Source organism: Haliotis cracherodii, unplaced genomic scaffold (genome assembly GCF_022045235.1).
Source record: "Haliotis cracherodii isolate W230 unplaced genomic scaffold, xgHalCrac1.p SCAF_13, whole genome shotgun sequence".
NCBI classification, from domain to species: Eukaryota; Metazoa; Mollusca; class Gastropoda; order Lepetellida; family Haliotidae; genus Haliotis; species Haliotis cracherodii.
In genome coordinates this window covers 15539441-15559914 of record NW_027266268.1, presented here as the reverse complement: position 1 = coordinate 15559914, position 20474 = coordinate 15539441, and the positions used below count along the sequence as shown (strand labels likewise).

The following is a 20474-nucleotide window of genomic DNA, read 5'->3' as shown; positions in this document are numbered from 1 at the left end:
GATATAGAGACAGAGTTAGTCCATGTATGGCAGGGTAAAAGACAGTTAGTCCATGTATGGCAGGGATATAGAGGCAGAGTTAGTCCATGTATGACAGGGATATAGACAGAGTTAGTCCATGTATGGCAGGGATATAGAGACAGAGTTAGTCCATGTATGGCAGGGATATAGAGACAGAGTTAGTCCATGTATGGCAGGGTAAAAGACAGTTAGTCCATGTATGGCAGGGATATAGAGGCAGAGTTAGTCCATGTTTGGCAGGGATATAGAGACAGAGTTAGTCCATGTATGGCAGGGACATAGAGACAGAGTTAGTCTATGTATGGCAGGGATATAGAGACAGAATTAGTCCCAGTATGGCAGGGATATACAGACAGAGTTAGTCCATGTATGGCAGGGATATAGAGACAGAGTTAGTCCATGTATGGCAGGGATATAGAGACAGAGTTAGTCCATGTATGGCAGGGATATAGAGACAGAGTTAGTCCTTGTATGGCAGGGATATAGAGGCAGAGTTAGTCCATGTTTGGCAGGGATATAGAGACAGAGTCAGTCCATGTATGGCAGGGATATAGAGACAGAGTTAGTCCATGTATGGCAGGGATATAGAGACAGAGTTAGTCCCAGTATGGCAGGGATATAGAGACAGAGTTAGTCCATGTATGGCAGGGTAAAAGACAGTTAGTCCATGTATGGCAGGGATATAGAGGCAGAGTTAGTCCATGTTTGGCAGGGATATAGAGACAGAGTTAGTCCCAGTATGGCAGGGATATAGAGACAGAGTTAGTCCATGTATGGCAGGGACATAGAGACAGAGTTAGTCCATGTATGGCAGGGATATAGAGACAGAATAAGTCCCAGTATGGCAGGGATATAGAGACAGAGTTAGTCCCAGTATGGCAGGGATATAGAGACAGAGTTAGTCCATGTATGGCAGGGATATAGAGACAGAGTTAGTCCATGTATGGCAGGGATATAGAGACAGAGTCAGTCCATGTATGGCAGGGATAGAGAGACAGAGTTAGTCCTTGTATGGCAGGGATATAGAGACAGAGTTAGTCCATGTATGGCAGGGATATAGAGACAGAGTTAGTCCATGTATGGCAGGGATATAGAGGCAGAGTTAGTCCATGTATGGCAGGGATATTGAGACAGAGTTAGTCCATGTATGGCAGGGATATAGAGGCAGAGTTAGTCCATGTATGGCAGGGATATAGAGACAGAGTTAGTCTATGTATGGCAGGGATATAGAGACAGAGTTAGTCCCAGTATGGCAGGGATATAGAGACAGAGTTAGTCCCAGTATGGCAGGGATATAGAGACAGAGTTAGTCCATGTATGGCAGGGATATAGAGACAGAGTTAGTCCATGTATGGCAGGGATATAGAGACAGAGTTAGTCTATGTATGGCAGGGATATAGAGACAGAGTTAGTCCTTGTATGGCAGGGATATAGAGACAGAGTTAGTCCATGTATGGCAGGGATATTGAGACAGAGTTAGTCCATGTATGGCAGGGACATAGAGACAGAGTTAGTCCATGTATGGCAGGGATAGAGAGACAGAGTTAATCCATGTATGGCAGGGATAGAGAGACAGAGTTAGTCCCAGTATGGCAGGGACATAGAGACAGAGTAAGTCCATGGGGGTCATGACTGTATACGACACGGAAACAGGAAATGACGTATTGTACTACCAAGCATTCCAATAACCCTGCAATGTTTGGATCGTGCCACTCATTCATACTCGTCTCGTGCTGTGTACCTGGAACGTTGTTTGCTTGTTGTTTGACGCCGCACACATCAATATTCAAGCTCTGATGGCGGTCTGTTAATCGAGTCTTAATCCAGTGATTGACACCATGAGCATCGATCTACACAATTGGGATACAATGACATGCATCAACCGAGTCAGCGAGTCTGACCACACGATCCCGTTAGTCGCCTCTTAGAAGAATGGGTTGCTGAAGGCCTATTCACCGGGGAACCAAAAGGAATGTAGGCTGATGTGAACTCGTGCTTTCATCTGCAGGATCAACCCTTCCTATGGCGTGAAATACCATGCACTCACGTTCTAATCCACAGCATGGAACAGAAAATAAGGGTCCAGGGCCAGTCGTGTTCTTCCAGGAACCAGAGACCACATATCGGTATCGGTATATGGTCTCTGCAGGAACTGACGCCAACTTGCGGACAAGTTGTGTGGATGATATGAGAGAACGGCATCAACCGAAGCGTCCGTAAAATACCAACCATAGCCCACTCATCGTGCGTTCGAACGATTATTAAGCTTCGCGTGACCTGATTCAGCCTTGGTAACCACATTTCTGGTATCCAGGGTTGACTCTATTCAGCCTGAGTTAACCAGTGTTAATCAAGGATAACTTACACGAAATAAAACCCATAAAGTACAATATGGCTTCCAAGAGAAGGAGAAACACTACAGCCATTGCTATGACACACAACTATGAGAGGTAAACAAGTGCTTCAATGCTGGACAAAGCTGTCATTGCAGCTTTTCTTTTTATTGCATATGAAACGATGGTGATGAAAAATCACCAAAGATGCATTATTGATTCGAAAGTATGTATGCGAACAATCGAAAGTTACATTCCCCTGACGCATATTATAATATATTACATATATATTATCAATACCTAGTCAATTATATTCATTAAAATGTTTTATTCATTATTGAATCAATAAATGAAACTAATTAGGTTTAACGATGACGTCACTTGGAGACTGTTGACCAGAGTGCAACACCCCAGGGTTTTAGACATCTCCCCGAGGCAAGAGTGAGTGAGTGAGTTGGGTTTAACGCCGCTTTTAACAGTATTACAGTTATTTCACGGCGTGTCAGCTTAATGTAGGAGGAAAGCCCAAAGAGATGCAGGTTTCAGACGTTTACCACTTCGGTGAAACCCACGAGCACGGGTATGGTGCTGACAAACATAGAAACAATCGGGGTGAACCGGGATTCGAACCCACAATCATAGGTTTCTGGCGTGCCCAAGGGACACAACTCTGCACAGCGAATCGCGGCGCCTTAGACCACCCGTGGCACCATTTTTCAAATGTTAATCAAAATTTATTTGAAAATCCTGCATTCAGAAAAGATTCTACTTTGGCTCAACGTCCTTTAACATGCTTGTTATAACAAAATAAGTGAAGTAAGGAGTTTCACAGAATGAACATGTTTTCCCCTAAGTTAGCCACCTCATAATAACCGCTCCTGATAAATATAGGGACTATGTCAATTTGTATCACCAAGTCCTTTAAAACTAATCAATTAGTGGACGTCTGGTCCTGAGACTCCCTGACCCCTGACCCCTAACATCCGCTGGACCTATGACCTTCATCTGTCTACCTGCCAACGGCAGGTCCCCCCAGGTGAAACCCACATTCTGGCTGACAAGGTTCACTGAGGTCATTTGTTCTGCAGAATCGTACGTCACAGCTGACGTACTCCAGAGTGTTGCTGGAGGCAGTGAAGCTGAACCGTCTACTGTACGCACTGGTGGACATGATGCCTACTGACCTGTCGTTGGCGCATCTGAAAAATAGTGAGACGGTGAAACCCCGTTAATCAAACACTAACGGATCCTTGTACGTCTAAGGGACACAATTCTGCACAGCTTATTGTGGCGCATTAAGCGCACTGGCCCTTAAAATTAAAGTGGCGAGTTTGTGGTGCGTGCGTGCGTGCGTGCGTGCGTGCGTGCGTGCGTGCGTGCGTGCGTGCGTGCGTGCGTGCGTGCGTGCGTGCGTGCGTGCGTGCGTGCGTGCGTGCGTGCGTGCGTGCGTGCGTGCGTGCGTGCGTGCGTGCGTGCGTGCGTGCGTGCGTGCGTGCGTGCGTGCGTGCGTGCGTGCGTGCGTGCGTGCGTGCGTGCGTGCGTGCGTGCGTGCGTGCGTGCGTGCGTGCGTGCGTGCGTGCGTGCGTGCGTGCGTGCGTGCGTGCGTGCGTGCGTGCGTGCGTGCGTGCGTGCGTGCGTGCGTGCGTGTGTTTGTGCTAGTCCGGACTCATGCCGATTTTATAGTGCTAGCCCATGATACCATGCCGCAGTTTAACATATATATCCACACTCAGATTCAGTATACAGTCCTTGTTTTAGTCCCTTACTGTCGAACGCAAGGCAAGGTAACAACAAGTACCATCTCATAACGTCATTTGGTATAAACGCGACTGGGGATCGAACCCACGACCTTCAGCTCTCCGGGCAGACGCTCAATCCACTACGCCATGGAGGTGGTATACCATATGCATATCGTATGAGCAGATTAAAGAGAAAGCGAATCGAGTACCAGACTTATTGCGCCTGCCCTGGCGTGAATCGTTGCTCATGCTTTCAGTCACTAGTTTATCATGTTCCTACTCATATGTGTACGGGCGCCATGTTATACACACTCCTCACCACACCAATGTATACAGACACACAAAGAAAATGTTGAATTTGGGGAATAATTTTCAGCGAACTGCAAAAAAACAGAAAATGTTTTGTGGATGTGAGGCCAGAAGGTTTGCAACATTGCAGTAATGTTGTCTGAGTTTGAATCCTTATTCCCGTTAAATTACTTTGACACTACTTACGTAACAAGGGTCAAAATCCACTATGCGTTTTTAAAGTGTATGAGTATAAGAGTAGTGAGTGAGTGAGTGAGTGAGTGAGTTTGGTTTACGCCGCTGTTAGCAATATTCCAGCAATATCACGGCGGGGGACACCAGAAATGAGCTTCCTTCATTGTACCCATGTCGGGAATCGAACCCGGGTCTTCGGCGTGACGAGCGAACACTTTAACCTCTAGGCTACCCGACCGCTCCCAGAATTTACGAGTAAATTATCACTGTATACATATTCAACTCTCACCTATTTCTGATCAAGTGCCGCAATGGTATGGTAGAGTCAGACCGGTCATATGTGTAACAATCGTTGACCACTATACTCAGACCCATGTCCGACGGTGCGGACACTTCCACGTACACCGTTCTTCCACTGACCATCTTCAAGTCTCCAGGAATCTCGTGTTGGAAGCCATAGTCACTGAACAACTTAATCTGAGTGACGGTAGGGATGGAGCCTAGACGAACGTCGATGACGTTACTGGCGACCTGTGGTTGTGCCGCAGACATGTTGGTGGTTGCCAGGGAACACATGACGTTGTATTGCCAGCCCTGATTAAACGTCAGTGAGTTCTCATACACGGTCTGACCTTTCTCCGTCTGCAATGTAGAATGATCTGGGGTGAGTGAGTGAGATTGGGTTTTCGTATCTTCCCGAGGCAAGGGCGTTAATAGACTATTAAAGTCCAGTTTACACCTTTACCGAAATGGACTGTAATTTCTGGACTCGATCGTAGAGCCACCAGTGGCTTTTACGAGTTATGTCCCTTCTATGTCCCTCCTATTGACCAATCAGATTCCATCTCTCATATCACTTGCGTTTGCTTCAAATAAAATGGAGGCGCCCAGTCAAGACTATATGTATATTATAAGAAAACGGGTTTCACTCGAGCACATTGACTAATAGCATGAAAAGATTTGCAAAATATCTGTCGGCGACCAGTTGACGGTACACATGCTTTGCAAATCCTGTGGTCGACCGAAATCTGCAAGTTATAATCCATGTTGTTTACGAACCGGATGTCTAGTTGGTTATGTGATTTTGATTGGACTATGCATACACCCATTAGTCCGGCCAAAATGTAACTCAGGAATTCTAGTTTAGTTCGTCAAGGGTGGAAACTGGACTCTTATAATCAGTGCCTCGGAAAGATGGGGTTTTCGTATCAACAATATTTCAGTCACACATGGTATACTAGCTGCATTTTCGCGTTTTTTGCATACTCGCGATCTGGATCTTTGGAAACAAGCTAAAAATGTAAAAAGTGCGAGAATGCTGTAACCCCTCTTAAAACATAAAACTTAGTGTCACCTCTGTTTTTGTGTTGCAGTCCTGTAGAGAAGCGTTGAGCACCAAGCGGTCACCTTGCAGAACCCCAGTGCAGAACGGATCTCGACCCAGGGTCACATTGTTGAAAATACCACGGTAGTCCAGGCTGCCATTGAAAGCTGTTGCATTTAGAGTTATCTCCCATCTGTCACGGCCACACGTCAGATGCACTCGGCTGTACTCGATACCTTCATAAGAAAATGTACTTGAGCTACAAAGGAATCACGGATTATCTGTCCTGAATGATTTGTGAAGTAATTTTCTGTACGGAATAAACCATTTAATATCGATTTGGGCAGGGGTACCCCAAAAATAGAAATTGTACACTGAACATCAAAGATTTAATGTAAAATATGTGATGTATTATAATGAAAATATTTTGCTCCACCCTCAACAAAAGAAATGTGTGTTTTGAAGTAGTAAAGACAGATATCCTGCCAATAAATAAAAGACACCCTACACCCTCCCACACGCACGCACACGCACGCACGCACGCACGCAAGCACGCACACACGCACGCACGAACGCACGCACACACACCACCACCACCGTATGTCGGTAAGCAAAGTTTCGATCCTTGACATTATTTCATGAGGGACATAGTATCCGTTCATTATTTCGAGTGCATTATTTTATTTAATATCCAAAGTTGTTTTTCTATGAAATATGTGTCCCGATCTCCTCAGTAAATCTGTGGTGGAACAACATGTACGTCACATAAAACCGCCTGTGACGTCATGTATGATAGATGACGTCATCTTTAATTATTTCAAGAAAACTGTCATAAGCAATTGTCAGCTCTCAAAACAGTCGTCAGGTTACTGAAAAACATTCCGAATCAGCGTAAAGTGTATTACAGCGTTGATTAAAATTATACTTGAAAAGAAAGTAAAAATTGTTCGAAGAAAAACAAAAACCCAATAATATTTAATTGTCGTATCCTTATACCGTCACTCTCTCTGAAACATATCCACACTTACCTGGCACTCCTGGAGATGACGTGGAGACCCCATAACCAACATTAGCCACGAATTCCCTATTATTAGCCGTGAAACCGAAAATCTGGGCCGAGAAGTCCCCTAACGGAGATGTCTGTTGGAGGGTCATCGATGACGTCCTCGTTGTTTGCATTACGGTAATAGAGTATGGTAAGACCTTAGATGACATGTTGGCCCATTTTGTTCCCACAGGGCTGTTACCATTTATCCGCATGCCTAGCAGTTCCTTAGTTTCCGTCGTAATGAATATGTAAGAATCTGATGAATCTAATTGGGGGACTTGCGTGTCCGTTTGGTAAAGCGCTAGACAGGGCACAGGTAGGTACGAAGCTCCATGCGGGCCATACGCTATAACGGTCACAGAAATAGGGTTGGAGCTGAAATAGACAGTCGTGTCTGTAGAATTCAGTTCGTCCTCTTTGTAGCTGCCTTGACGCAGGCCAGTGAATACAGACTGCGTGACGCCTCCTGCTATTTTATTTACGACTGTTGAATTCGTTGCTGCCAGGATCCTTGTAAAACGTCGGGTGTAGGTTGATCTGACCGGTTCCTTGATGATAAAGTCTGTGCCCCACATATGCAAAGGTAGAGCTTGAGCGGAACTGAATTCGTCGCTCAAAACGAAACCGTCATCTTGAATTTTGTTGGATCCAGAGAACACTGCGATTGGTTGGTTGGAAGTAATCTTGGTTCCTCCGAAATCACTGGCCGGTGAATGCAAAAACAGTACCTCGTTTTCTGACAGAGTTTCATCGATGTAATCTCCTGATACCTTCGCCTTGTTTCCATACATAAACCTCGTGACCGATTGCAGAGTGATATGCACCTTTGTGTCATCAGACGTTGCAACTATTCCTACAAAGCCGTTGCCAGGGAACCCAGGAACGTAATACGTCGTAGACAGGCTTGACATCGGGAGAATCAACATGGCGCTTGACAGAAAACCGGAAGTAGTATAGGAAGCGTACGCAGACACCGGAACTGAGCAAGAAATCCGGATTGCACTGAATTCCCTGATGGCCCCAAGCGATACTCTTGCAGCAATTGGTATAGCGACCTTCGTTGTCTGTTGACCTCTGACCTCTACATACCTGACTGACCTTGTAAATGGATCAACGGCATATTCGATGTTACAGTAGCCGGGATTAGCCGAGGTGATGTAGATGTTGGTGCTGACGGGGACAGTGATGTTCTGGGAGGCGTAGGGGAAGAACGCCACAGTGAAGTCAGTCCCCACACTGGTACTGGATGCTGAATCTAGAGAAATCAGATTAATACCAAGTAGGTCAAGGTCACAGAGAGTATTCATGTTAAACTGTATCTCAGTGGACTAGAACTTTTAAATCGGCATCAATCCTGACAAGTACAAGCAGCCACACACAAACACACGTGCATGGACGTCGTTATATAAGTGCAATAATCTTGGACACGACGTTAAACCCATTTCCCCTCACCCACCACAATTTAAAATCACAGAAATAGCAATCAATATTCATACATATATATGATAACCATGCAATGACCTAAATCATCAATGAAAAAAACTTACCAACATGGCATCTCGACAGTACCAACCCGATGGCTGCTAGTCTAAGAATGATCATGTTTGCTTTCCCGCAAAGAACAAATGTAAAAGAACATGCACAATGTTCAACAACCGGCGTGTCCCCTTTGACGTCACCAAGCTACATCGTCGTCCGCATTGATAGGGTTATCTAACAGGAAGAAGTATGAGATGGGAGCCATTACGAGACTGATAACATACATATACCCACTTGAGAGATGAGTGCCACATTGTGATAAATGATATACGTTACGATTAGGAATGCCAGGACAATGACAAATCACTTGGGTTCCTTAAGGTGGCGGTGTGGTAGACCAGTGGTTAATGCGTTTGCCCGTCACGCCGAAGCCCGGGTTTGAATCCAAACATGGGTACGCGCAAAGCCTATTACTGGTTTCTGATATTGCAGAATTATTACTCATTCACTCATTCAAAAAATAGATTGTATTTTGTACACAAAATTGTTCACTGTACATGCTGCTGTGGGACCCAGATCTCTTGAAGCGCTGAGTGAACAAAATATTCTGTTTTTAAAACTTAAAACAGTCCCTCTTAGACACGCAGAACGCTTGACTGTACTATTCCGCTTAAGTGCAAAGTACCATGTCCGTTGAGAATAAAGCACAGGTCACATTGATAAAAAGGTCAAACCAAGTATTGTCTTCACGAAGTAAGGTCACAGGTACCACCTAGCTATCTGCGTTATATGTGTTATCTAGTGTAATACATCCATGCCAATCTATGCTGATTTAAACATGGCACACAGGGGTAGTATTTTGTATATTGCATTATCCATCGCAATTCTTCCGTTTTCAAAAGCAGGTATGTAGACTTTCAAATGATTTACAAACATTGTTAGTCATTTTTTAGAAGTTGACGGATGACAAAGTTATTTCATAGATACCAACTTCTTTACGAGACTCCTATAGCGACGTTTGGTATTCATCCTTTTACCGAACCATTGCTATAATAGTATTTTAAGAAGTAGTCATCCATATATTGCTTCTTCTGTACCTAAATGAGTTGTTTGTTATCTAGGTATCTAGTAGCAACATTCAAGCTTTTTACTGCCTTATTGTGTTGGTTTTTGTTGTTGCTTAACACCGCAATATTCCATCTATATGAATGAGTGAGTTTGATTTAACGCCGCTCTTAGCAATATTTCAGCAATATCAGGGATGGGGACATGGGCTTCACACAATGTACCCGTATCGGAAATCGAACCCGGGTCTTCGGTGTGACGAGCTCACGCTTTCATCTTTATGACAGCAGCATAAATAGCCTGTCTTGGCAAGACAATCCAGTGATTGATATTATGAGCAACGATTCACGCCGTCGGGGTACGATGGCACGCCATCAAAGAAGTCACTGAACCTGTACACCCGATCTATTAAGTCGCCTCTTACGACCAGCATAGGTTGCTGGGGAGAAATGTTAACACGGAATTCCTACGGGGCCCGTGAAGATCCGGGGTAGAATAGGTCTTCACCAACCCATGCTTGCCGTAAAAGGTGACTATGCTTGTCGTAAAAGGCGACTAACGTGATCGGGTGGTCAGGCTCGCTGACTTGGTTGATGCATGTCATCGATCCCAATTGCGTGGATCGATGCTCATGATGTCAATCACTGGATTGTCTGATCCGGACTCGATTATTTACAGACCGCCGTCATATAGCTGGAATATTGCGGAGTGCGGAGTTAAACAACAAACCAACCAACCAACCCTACGGGGCATAAACTGTCAGAAAATTATATCCTGGGTAAGACAAACATGAGCAACCATTGATGCTGTCGGGGTGTAGTGACACCCATTTAGCCATTGACACGTCTTGACCACCCGACCCTCATTAAATTCGGGGGGCGGTCGGGTAGTCTAGTGGTTAAAGCGTTCGCTCGTCACGCCGAAACCCGGGTTCGATTCCCGACATGGGTACAATGTGTGAAGCCCATTTCTGGTTTCCCCCGCCGTGCTATTGCTGGAATATTGCTAAAAGCGGCGTAAAACCAAACGCGCGCACGCACACAAACACACACACACACACACACACACACACACACACACACACACACACACACACACACACACACACACACACACACACACACACACTGTCGGGTCTTACGAAAACGTATACATGTTGCTTAACGCCGCAATCAGTAATATTTAAGTTATTTAGCAACGGCCTGTCAACAATCGACTCTCGACAAGAAACCAGTGATTGATATAGTGAACAATGATCCACACCGTCGGTGTACCAGGTCAGCCTTGTTAGCCCGGTCATCGAGTCTGACCATCCGATCCATTAAGTCACCTCGTAAGACAAGCACAGGTTGCTGGTGACCTCTTCTAACTCGGATTCCCCATAGGGTCTTGTATCCGTGATCCGGGGTAGACTAGGTCTTCAGCAACCCATGCTTGCTGTAAGAGGCGACTATGCTGGTCGTAAAAGGTGACTAACGGGATCGGGTAATCAGGCTCGCCGACTTGGTTGATACATGTCATCCTATCGATGCTCATGATGTCCATCACTGAATTGTCTGGTCCGGACTCGATTATTTACAGTTCGCCGTCATATGGCTGGAATATTGCTAGGTACAGCGTTAAACAAGACATAAACCAACCATGGTTCAGGGCAGGGAACTAGCCGACTATTCTGACACACAATCCCCAAAGGCTTAAGTAACGGAAAAACATTGTCATTTATTAGAAATCTATTTTTTGCAGTTTCTCCCAACACTAACCTGATCTCCACATGCCAAACCAATGGGTGGGACATCCGGCTGGATATAACGTCATTTGGTTATGGCGTGACGTCGTCAACTGCTGACGACGTTTCCCTGGGGACAACCACCTGCAAAGGCACAATGGAAGGTCGTGACCTGGTATTCAGATACCCGTATGAAGCCTGCAAAACAGATATCTCGGTCAGTCCGCTTGCGTTCAAAGTAGAGACAATTTATGGATAACAATTTTATTTAGTGTAATTGTTTGTTTGTTTGTTTGTTGCTAAACGCCGCACTCGGCAATATTCCAGCTATATGACGTCCGTGTGTAAATAATCGAGCCTGGACCTGACAATCCAGTGATTAATATCAAGAGCATCGATACACGCAATTGGGATCGATGACATGCATAAACCAAGTCAGCGGACCTGACCACCCGATCCCGTTAGTCGCCTTTTACGACAAGCATAGTCGCCTTTTACGGCAAGCATGGGTTGCTGAAGACCTATTCTACCCTGGACCTGTCCCTAACAGTGTTTCATAAACGTTCGTTTGTATGCAAAAGATATGCCTTGTAATCTCATCATCGAAGCAGTCCAGGTTACGGCCTTGAACGTCACACTGTCGCCAAAACATCCGATATCAAACGACCGTATTTTCTCTTTCAGGCGCTAGGCCGTTTATTAATTTCCCAAGAGCCGTTGATCCGGCGTGTATTAGAGACCTAGCGTGTAATAGAAGAAATATCGATACGTTTTACAGTTCTTATGTGTGATCGATCGGCAGCCATTTTTTGTGAATCGATATGTAGGCAATCGATGTACACATACCCACGTTTTTTTGCATGAAAAGGCTTAATATACACTCTTAAAAAATAGAAACGCACAGGTACATTTTTAGTAAATTTATTGTAGCTAATTAAGTCGATATATTTACAAATACGAAATTCTGGAGCTCGATAGTCACATGTTGTCGTTGTACAAAGGCATTCAAAACCGTTCATTGTCATGTCACATATGGCGACAAGGTTGCGCTGAACTCGTGTGACCGCCCCGGGCAGCAATCACGGCTCTGCATCACCTCGGCACTGACTGGATAAGTGTACGACTTCTGACCTGCGGAATTCTGCGCCATTCCTTCTTGTAACGCGTTGACCAGTAGTGGGAGTGTCTGCGGCGTGTTCTGATGTTGACGTACACGTCGATCGAGTTCATTCCAGAGGTATTCGATTGGGTTCAGATCTGAAGATCTCGACGGCCAGGGCAAGGCGTTGATGTTGGTATTATGAAGGTAGTCTACCGTGACATGAGCTGTGTGCGGTGGAGCGTTGTCCTGTTGAAACAGCTCCCTCTGGCGGTCAATGATTGGAAGAAGGCGAGGTTGAAGAATTTGATTCATGTAGCGATTTGCTGTCAAATTACCCTGAACCACAACCAAGCCAGATCTCGTGGTGAAGGATATAAGCCCCCCCCCCCCCCCTCTCACTAACCCCACCATGTCACAGCCGCCACCGAATTTGTACACAGTGTCAAATTCCAAGGCTGTAAGGTATGGCACCATACTGGGTCGGATTCCAGCCTCGCGAAGATGGTTCCTGACAGTCCGGTCCGATAACCAAACTGAATCAAGCATTCTTCAACATTCTGCATACAATCTGAATACACAAATTTATTGATTTTGACAGATAGATGTCTAAGATATCAATCAGCAGATACATTCAATCGAAAATTATATCATATGATAAAACCAACTGAGAGGTATAGTTTCTTTTGTTCATCATTTTACAATCTCACCCTCGTGTCTTTTGACATCAAATATATCAACACTTAATAAAAGTGTATTTGTATCTAAAGAAACTCTGTATAATACACCGGGTACGTGAGGCTGTGCTTGACTCTAATTTTCCTTAATTTCAGATCAGTAAAGAAAGGGTTTGGTTTACGAACACCTTGTACATGGTGAACACCAGTGCGGCAGTGGGCGTGGTCGCCCCACCAGCCTGGAACATCCAGGTTGCATGTTACATGGCCGACGTACAGACACCACGAGTACGGTATACTCCACTGCGCATGTCCACTCAACGTACGTATGGTACATGATATACGATGCGACATCGTAAGAGGCGACTAACGGAATCCGGTGGTCAGGCTCGCTGACTTGGTTGATGCATGTCATCGATCCCAATTGAGTGGATCGATGCTCATGATGTCCATCACTGGATTGTCTGGTCCAAACTCGAATGTTTACAGACAACCGTCACGTAGCTTTTATATCGCCGAGTGCGGCGTTGTGATTGACAGTGAGCATCGATCCACGCAATTGGGATACGGTGACATGCATCAACCAAGTCAGCGAGCCTGACCACCCGATCCCGGTAGTCGCCTCTTTCGACAAGCATCGTCGCCTTTTACGGCAAGCATGGGTCGCTGAAGACGTTTTCTTTAACGAGTCTTCACTGGTCCATCGTCACTGAATTAACTAATCCATTTAATACTTATCAGTATTTTAATCACATCGTCTTAGTTTTAGTCAATTATAAATTAATAATATTATAATAATTACAATTTGGGTACATATGTACCCAATACTCTAAACTCCAGGGCAAAAGATACCCCCTGGTTTGATGGTGGCTTAAATGAAACAAACCAGAAATGAATCATTTGTAACGGGTGTCATTGCTGCAAAGCAATATTGCGGCGACTGTTTTCAGCCTGGTGACATTTTCACAACGTATGTAGTTTTTTATCCAACCCAATTTAAAAGTGTATACTTTCTTTTTAAACAGATTCATTCCCTCATTGGCAAACTGAAAACTCAAACGTATGCCACTTAGGCGGAATATTAACTTTTCTTCATAATAATGTAATGTAAGGAATGTACAACCACGTGACGAGCAGGGTTAGAATATGTCTTCAGCAATCCATGCTTGTCGTAACAGGCGATTAACGGGATCGAGAGGTCATGCTCGCTGACTTGGTTGATATATGTCATCGTAATCCATATAGGTCTTCAGCATGCCATTCTTCCCGTAAAGATGACTATGCTTGTCGTAAAAGGCGACTAACGGGATCGGGTGGTCATGCTCGCTGACTTGGTTGATATATGTCATCGTAATCCATATAGGTCTTCAGCATGTCATTCTTCCCGTAAAGATGACTATGCTTGTCGCAAAAGGCGACTAACGGGATCGGGTGGTCAGGCTCGCTGACTTGGTTGATATATGTCATCGTAATCCATATAGGTCTTCAGCATGCCATTCTTCCCGTTAAGATGACTATGCTTGTCGTAAAAGGCGACTAACGGGATCGGGTGGTCAGGCTCGCTGACTTGGTTGATATATATCATCGTAATCCAATTGCGTGGATCGATGCTCATGATGTCAATCACTGGATTGTCCGATTCAACCCCGATTATTTTCAGACCGCTGTCATATAACTGAAATATTGTTTGCAAACAAACAAACAAAAGGAAAGTACAAAAGAAACAATGTCAGTGGGAAGGGAGAGTGAGCGAGTTGGGTTTCTCACCACCTCTTGGAATATGTACAATTATGCCAACTGCTTCACACACTGTGCCGGACGGTTAATGGAGCCTGGTCTTTGACCCGTAAGATTCCGGGGTAGAATAGGTCTTCAGCAACCCATGCTTGCCGTAAAAGGCGACTATGCTTGTCGCGAAAGGCGACTAACGGGATCGGGTGGTCAGGCTCGCTGACTTGGTTGATGCATGTCATCGATCCCAATTGCGTGTATCGATGCTCATAATATTAATCACTGGATTGTCTGGTCCAGACTCGATTATTTACAGACCGCCGTCATATAGTTGGAATATTGCTGAGTGCGGCGTTAAACAACAAACCAACCAACCAACTTTGGTCACTAGCCCCTCGGAAAATAACATTCTGCTGGCAGCGCCATCGTAGAGTAACTGTCAATTAGGCAGCATCCCCAATTAGAGTCTGTATTCAGTACGTCCCTCCATTACCGGTGGTGACACGTTGTGTATACAAATTCGTGAAGTATTTACGATGATCAGACATGTAGCCATTACAAATGGACAAGGCTAACGAAATCCGAAGCGTGATCAGATTCGAGGATACACATATCATAAGAACATCAGCTAAGGTCAAAGAAATTTCAGAAAACCTCTCCCATGACAATTAACCCTCAGCAGACATTTAAGCCCCGGCTCTTCACCTATTGTTAAGTGTTCCAAACTTGGAAGCGTTGATCAGAACACAGTCATTGGTATGGACGTTCCCTTCCTAATGTTTTTGTCAAGTTAGCTAATTTCTTAATCATTTGAGTCTAAAAAATACCCCACTCAAAATGGTTGTTCCGAGATCATCTTCGGGTTCACTCGGCTCATTCCGTTACCTGCATATAATACCTCTGGCAGCAGTGGCGTCGTGCTATTGTGTGACTCCTGTAAAACGTGTAACGCTTGATCCCGCCGAATATAGTTATAACACGAAGGCGGCTTGAAGACAGTTATTCTGTACTGACCAGGAATTAGGTATACACTGTGATTTGAAGACAAACGCAAAACGGCAACAATGTTCATATAATATTATGTTCAATACTGCTGCCAGGTTGTTTTGCGTCACGTGATAGTCACGTGCACGAAACTCGCTCCAATATGGATTCCCGCCTCTGCTGACAGAGGTCTTCTGTAACCTCGTGTCGAGTCGAGTGTCAGAAACAGCAAACGGGACTAGCATGTGAAGGTTGGTTGGTTTGTTGTTTAACGCTGCACTCAGCAATATTCCTGCTATATGAAGGCATTCTGTAAATTATCGAGGGCTGGACCAGACATTCCAGTGATTAATATCATGAGCATCGATCCACGCAATTGGGATCGATAACCTGCATCAACCAAGTCAGCGAGCCTGACCACCCGATCCCGTTAGTCGCCTTTTACGACAAGCGTAGTCGCCTTTTACGGCAAGCATGGGTTGGTGAAGACCTATTCTACCCCGGATCTTGACGGGTCAGCATGTGAAGGAAATAGGGCATTTAACGTCGGTACGTTTCATTTTCCTCCGACTACGATGTATCATTTCGAACGCTGTTTATTTTATTACAGATGGAGTCCCACAGACAAGCACCCAACCGCCCACCGTGCAACCTGCAACCACTCCGGACACAGCACCCTACCAACACACCGCTACATACGAACAATCGACAGGAGATGGATCTGGGTCACACACAACCCGGAAGCCTGTTGTGCCATGTAGGTCAAGGTCAAGGTCGAAGGTCACATGACCAGGTCTTAATACCCGTATGTCCACACATACGTAAACAGAATGGTTGGTGTGGAGATTGGCAAAGATCGATAACAGCGCAAAATATGCACATGGCTGGATTGTCTGTGTTTCCTGCTGAAAAATATGTCTTCAGCAACCCACTGCTTTTGTCTGTTTGTTTGTTGTTTAACGCCGCACTCAGCAATATTCCAGCTATATGACGGCGGTCTGTAAAATAATAGAGTCTGGACCAGACAATCCAGTGATTGACATCAATAGCATCGATCCACGCAATTGGGATCGATGACATGTATCGACCAAGTCAGCAACCTGACCATCCGATCCCGTTTGTCGCCTTTTACGACAAGCATAGTCGCCTATTACTGCACTTGGTTGATGCATGCCATCGTATCCCATAGTTTAGTCTGAACCTGATCGACATACCAGTGACTGATATTAAGAACAACGAATAGCTGGTATAGTGCTGAGAACGGCGTTAAACAACAAACGAACAAACACACTGTTGGATTAGCATTCTAGAAGTGTTTGAGTGAATAAGAAAACATACAATTTTATGGATAACAATGTCTGGTTCATTGCAATTTACGACGTTTCGATGGAGATTCTGTACCGTTATCATTGGTTGGTTGGTTTGCTGTTTTACGCCGCACATGCATCAACCAAGTCAGCGAGCCTGACCACCCCATCCCCAGAGTCATAGTCATAGCTTTACGACAAGCATAGTCGCCTTTTACGACAAGCATAGTCGCCTTTTACGACAAGCATAGTCGCCTTTTACGGCAAGCACAGGTTGCTGAAGACCTATTCTACCCCAGATGTTCACGGGTCTGTACCGTTATCAAGCTTGAGTAACGACATCCACGTGGTGAGAGGTATATGGTATGTGTTATACAAGATGTGTTGTAATAAGCAACAGATTAGCATGCAAGATGTACAGTGATAATAACAAATGACACCTTGGTAAAGAAGCCAGGTGTAAAGTAAGGGTAAGGATTAACAAATTGGGACAAGCTGATTGGATAATAATGAAAAAGAAGTTGTTATCCAAAAACGTTTTCTTATTAACAAACGCAAAAAAATGAGGAACTGTTGTGCTTGTCTACTTCAGCTGTGTGCAACGTTTGCAGCGGTGGACCATGCGGTATTCTCCCCGCCATGGAAAAGACGCAGACGTGCACGAGGACGGAGCCATTCTGCATGAACTCAGTCAAGAAGGACGCCCAAGGACATACAACATACGTGAAAGAGTAAGGGTCTTTATAATAAATCCTATATTCCTGGAGGGACGGTGGGGTAGCCTAGTGGTTAATGCGTTCGCTCGTCACGCCAAAGACCCACGTTCGATTCCCCACATAGATACAATGTGTGAAGCCCATTTTCTGGGGTCCCTCGCCGATATTGCTGGGGCGTTATTCACAAAGCTTAAGAAATTACTTAAAACTTAAGTTGGTTGTTGGGGAAACTAAGATTTCTTTGTGGATTTAAGAATACTTAAGGCTTAAGAAAATTCTAAGAAGCTTTGTGAATACCGCCCCGGGACTATTGCTGAACGCGGCGTAAAGCGTCTGTCTTCCAAAATGACGATTCATATTGAAAAAAATATTTAACAGAGTTTGTAAAAAACATTTCAAAAACATTCACCATATACTACAGCATTAGGCAGGGGTTTAAAACATCCAGAAAAAAAGGTCTTACGTACAGTTTTTTTCCATTACTTGAAACTCAATATTCCACTGATACATTAGTACACAATTTTCTTGTCTGATAATAATTTGGTTGAAGTGATTTTTTTGGCAAAATAAAAGTTTTTTTAGAGGCATGCTTAGCAAGCATTGTACATTTTGGGGGCGTGATAATATAAGAAGGAATATGGAATACATTCACTGTAAAAAAGCCCTATTCATATCGCATAACCGACCAGGATGGACAAATAATTTATAAATAGCAGATTATAATTTTGTTCACAACATAATGATTGTCTCAAGCTCCTGGGACTCTGCATGCAGTTTCTTTGTGTCGTCTTGTATGCCCTCCTCACCGATGTTACTGACGTTGCCGTTAGTCTCTTAGCGCATGCTCATCAGAAAAATGTTAAAAATTCACACCTAGTTTTGAACGCTTGGGGGCAAGATTTCAATTTTGAGACATTTGTGTATATATCTACTGTTCATACAACATATGCCGTGTCCGTTATATTCTAATCCTTGGTATTGTGAGTGACTGAGTGTTTGTTTGTTTGTTTGTTTGTTTGTTATTTAACGCTGCACTCAGCAGTATTCCAGCTATATGACGGGGGGATGTAAATAATCGAGTTTAGACCAGACAATCCAATGATCTACGCAACTGGGATACAATGACATGCATCAACCAAGTCAGCGAGGCTGACCACCCGACCCCGTTAGTCGCCTCTTGCGACAAGCACAGTCGCCTTTTACGGCAAGCATGGGTTGCTGAAGACCTATTCTAACCTGGAATCTCCACGGGTGGTTCTATATGAGAGTGTGGCACGTCGTTGGTAATATTTATCGTGATTCCATTCTCATTTTCATCTACCAGTTCTGGTTACGTCCATCTGCCCAGTTTAACAAGGTTATGGTATTGACAGGTGCGCCGGACAGCATCGTTGTGAGAGGCTATGGTGGGAGCAGACCTCTGATGACCAGAGGTGTATCCCCTTCAACCCGGCCTACACAGGAGACCTCGAGTGTCATTACTGCTGCACCACAGACGGCTGTAACAAAGACTTCGTCCCGAACAAGGCTACGCTGTACAAAGGAAATGATTAATAGTTAATCTATAGTCAGGTGTATTTTTAAAAAATAATAATTCCACTTTTAATTTTTCACCACCGAGCATGATAACCACCTTTACAAAAAACAAAAAATCACAATTGTTTCTATGCCTGATACAGATTTAAACGCGAAAAGTGACCTCACATAGTATCTATATAGCTTCACCGGTACAAGCAGTATGTAAAAATTGCAAAAAATAGAGAATTTGTAATTTCATTTTTTTCTCATCCTATTATCCCTCTTGTTGTTTAAAAAAATCAATAATTAAAGGTTCTATTTATCATTTATTTTACCACCGACACAGGAAGAATAAATCCGAAAATCAACATACTAGTGATACGCCTCAGTGAGTGAATGCTGCAAGTTGTCAACAATATTCCAGCTTTTATATAAACTGTAAGTCGTAACAGTTATAAAACTTATTTTAGTAGAATTATTACTTAGCTTGTTGTGTCATCTCTCTAATATTATGATAAATTGTGATTAAAATCTAAATATGAAATATCAGATTCGATCGTTTTTGCCTTAATATTTCAGCGTTTCATTTTAAAGCATTTTACAAATGATAACAGACCGTACCCTGGACGGAAATACCGAGCGTTTGGAATGGGGAGCTCCAATCGGTTATGAGCTAAAATAGAACATTCTTAGCAGAAGGCGAAAAGAATTCTGCACGTCATAGCACAAATACAGCCAGGAGAATTCACACCGTCACGAAACACATATGTTGTTTGTTTGTTGGTTAACGCCGCACTCAGCAATATTCCAGCGATATGACGGCGGTCTGTAAATAATCGAGTCTGGGCCAGACTATCCAGTCATGGACATCATGAGCATCGATCCACGTAATTGGGATACGACGACATGCATCAACCAATTTAGCGAGCCTGACCAGCTGCGGCGTGAAACAACAAACAAAACAGGTATTGACGAAAACATGTAAAGCATGAACTTCACGTGCACCGCCTCAATCTCGATTGCAGTCCCGTGTAATGAAAATGGATTCTTTCGTTACACCTACTGAACCTAAACGCGGTGTTCACGCCGAAATGTCTTCAGTTTGTTAAACAGTAACCTTGTGAACCGAGTCACATTTGTCAATGTTGTGATGCGTATATTACAGGAAGCGCTCGGCAAATCACTGTGTGAAGCCATTATGACGATATAGGCGAGGTGAAATGG

General features: G+C 44.2%; 2 protein-coding genes across 2 annotated transcripts; one reads left to right on the top strand and one right to left on the bottom strand.

Moving 5' to 3' along the window:
• Positions 1–2494: 2494 nt before the first annotated feature.
• Positions 2495–8633, bottom strand: LOC139458971 (uncharacterized). The gene is made up of 5 exons (XM_071240411.1): positions 8496–8633; positions 6929–8203; positions 5931–6136; positions 4866–5218; positions 2495–3553 (listed from the first exon to the last, which is right to left on the bottom strand). The coding sequence occupies exons 1-5, from the start codon at positions 8548–8550 to the stop codon at positions 3364–3366; spliced, it is 2079 nt and encodes a 692-aa protein (XP_071096512.1). The 5' UTR covers positions 8551–8633; the 3' UTR covers positions 2495–3363.
• A 544-nt stretch (positions 8634–9177) lies between these two features.
• On the top strand, positions 9178–19768 carry LOC139458970 (uncharacterized). The gene is made up of 6 exons (XM_071240410.1): positions 9178–9332; positions 11236–11435; positions 13151–13316; positions 16320–16466; positions 17609–17747; positions 19106–19768. The coding sequence occupies exons 1-6, from the start codon at positions 9242–9244 to the stop codon at positions 19284–19286; spliced, it is 924 nt and encodes a 307-aa protein (XP_071096511.1). The 5' UTR covers positions 9178–9241; the 3' UTR covers positions 19287–19768.
• Positions 19769–20474: the final 706 nt, after the last annotated feature.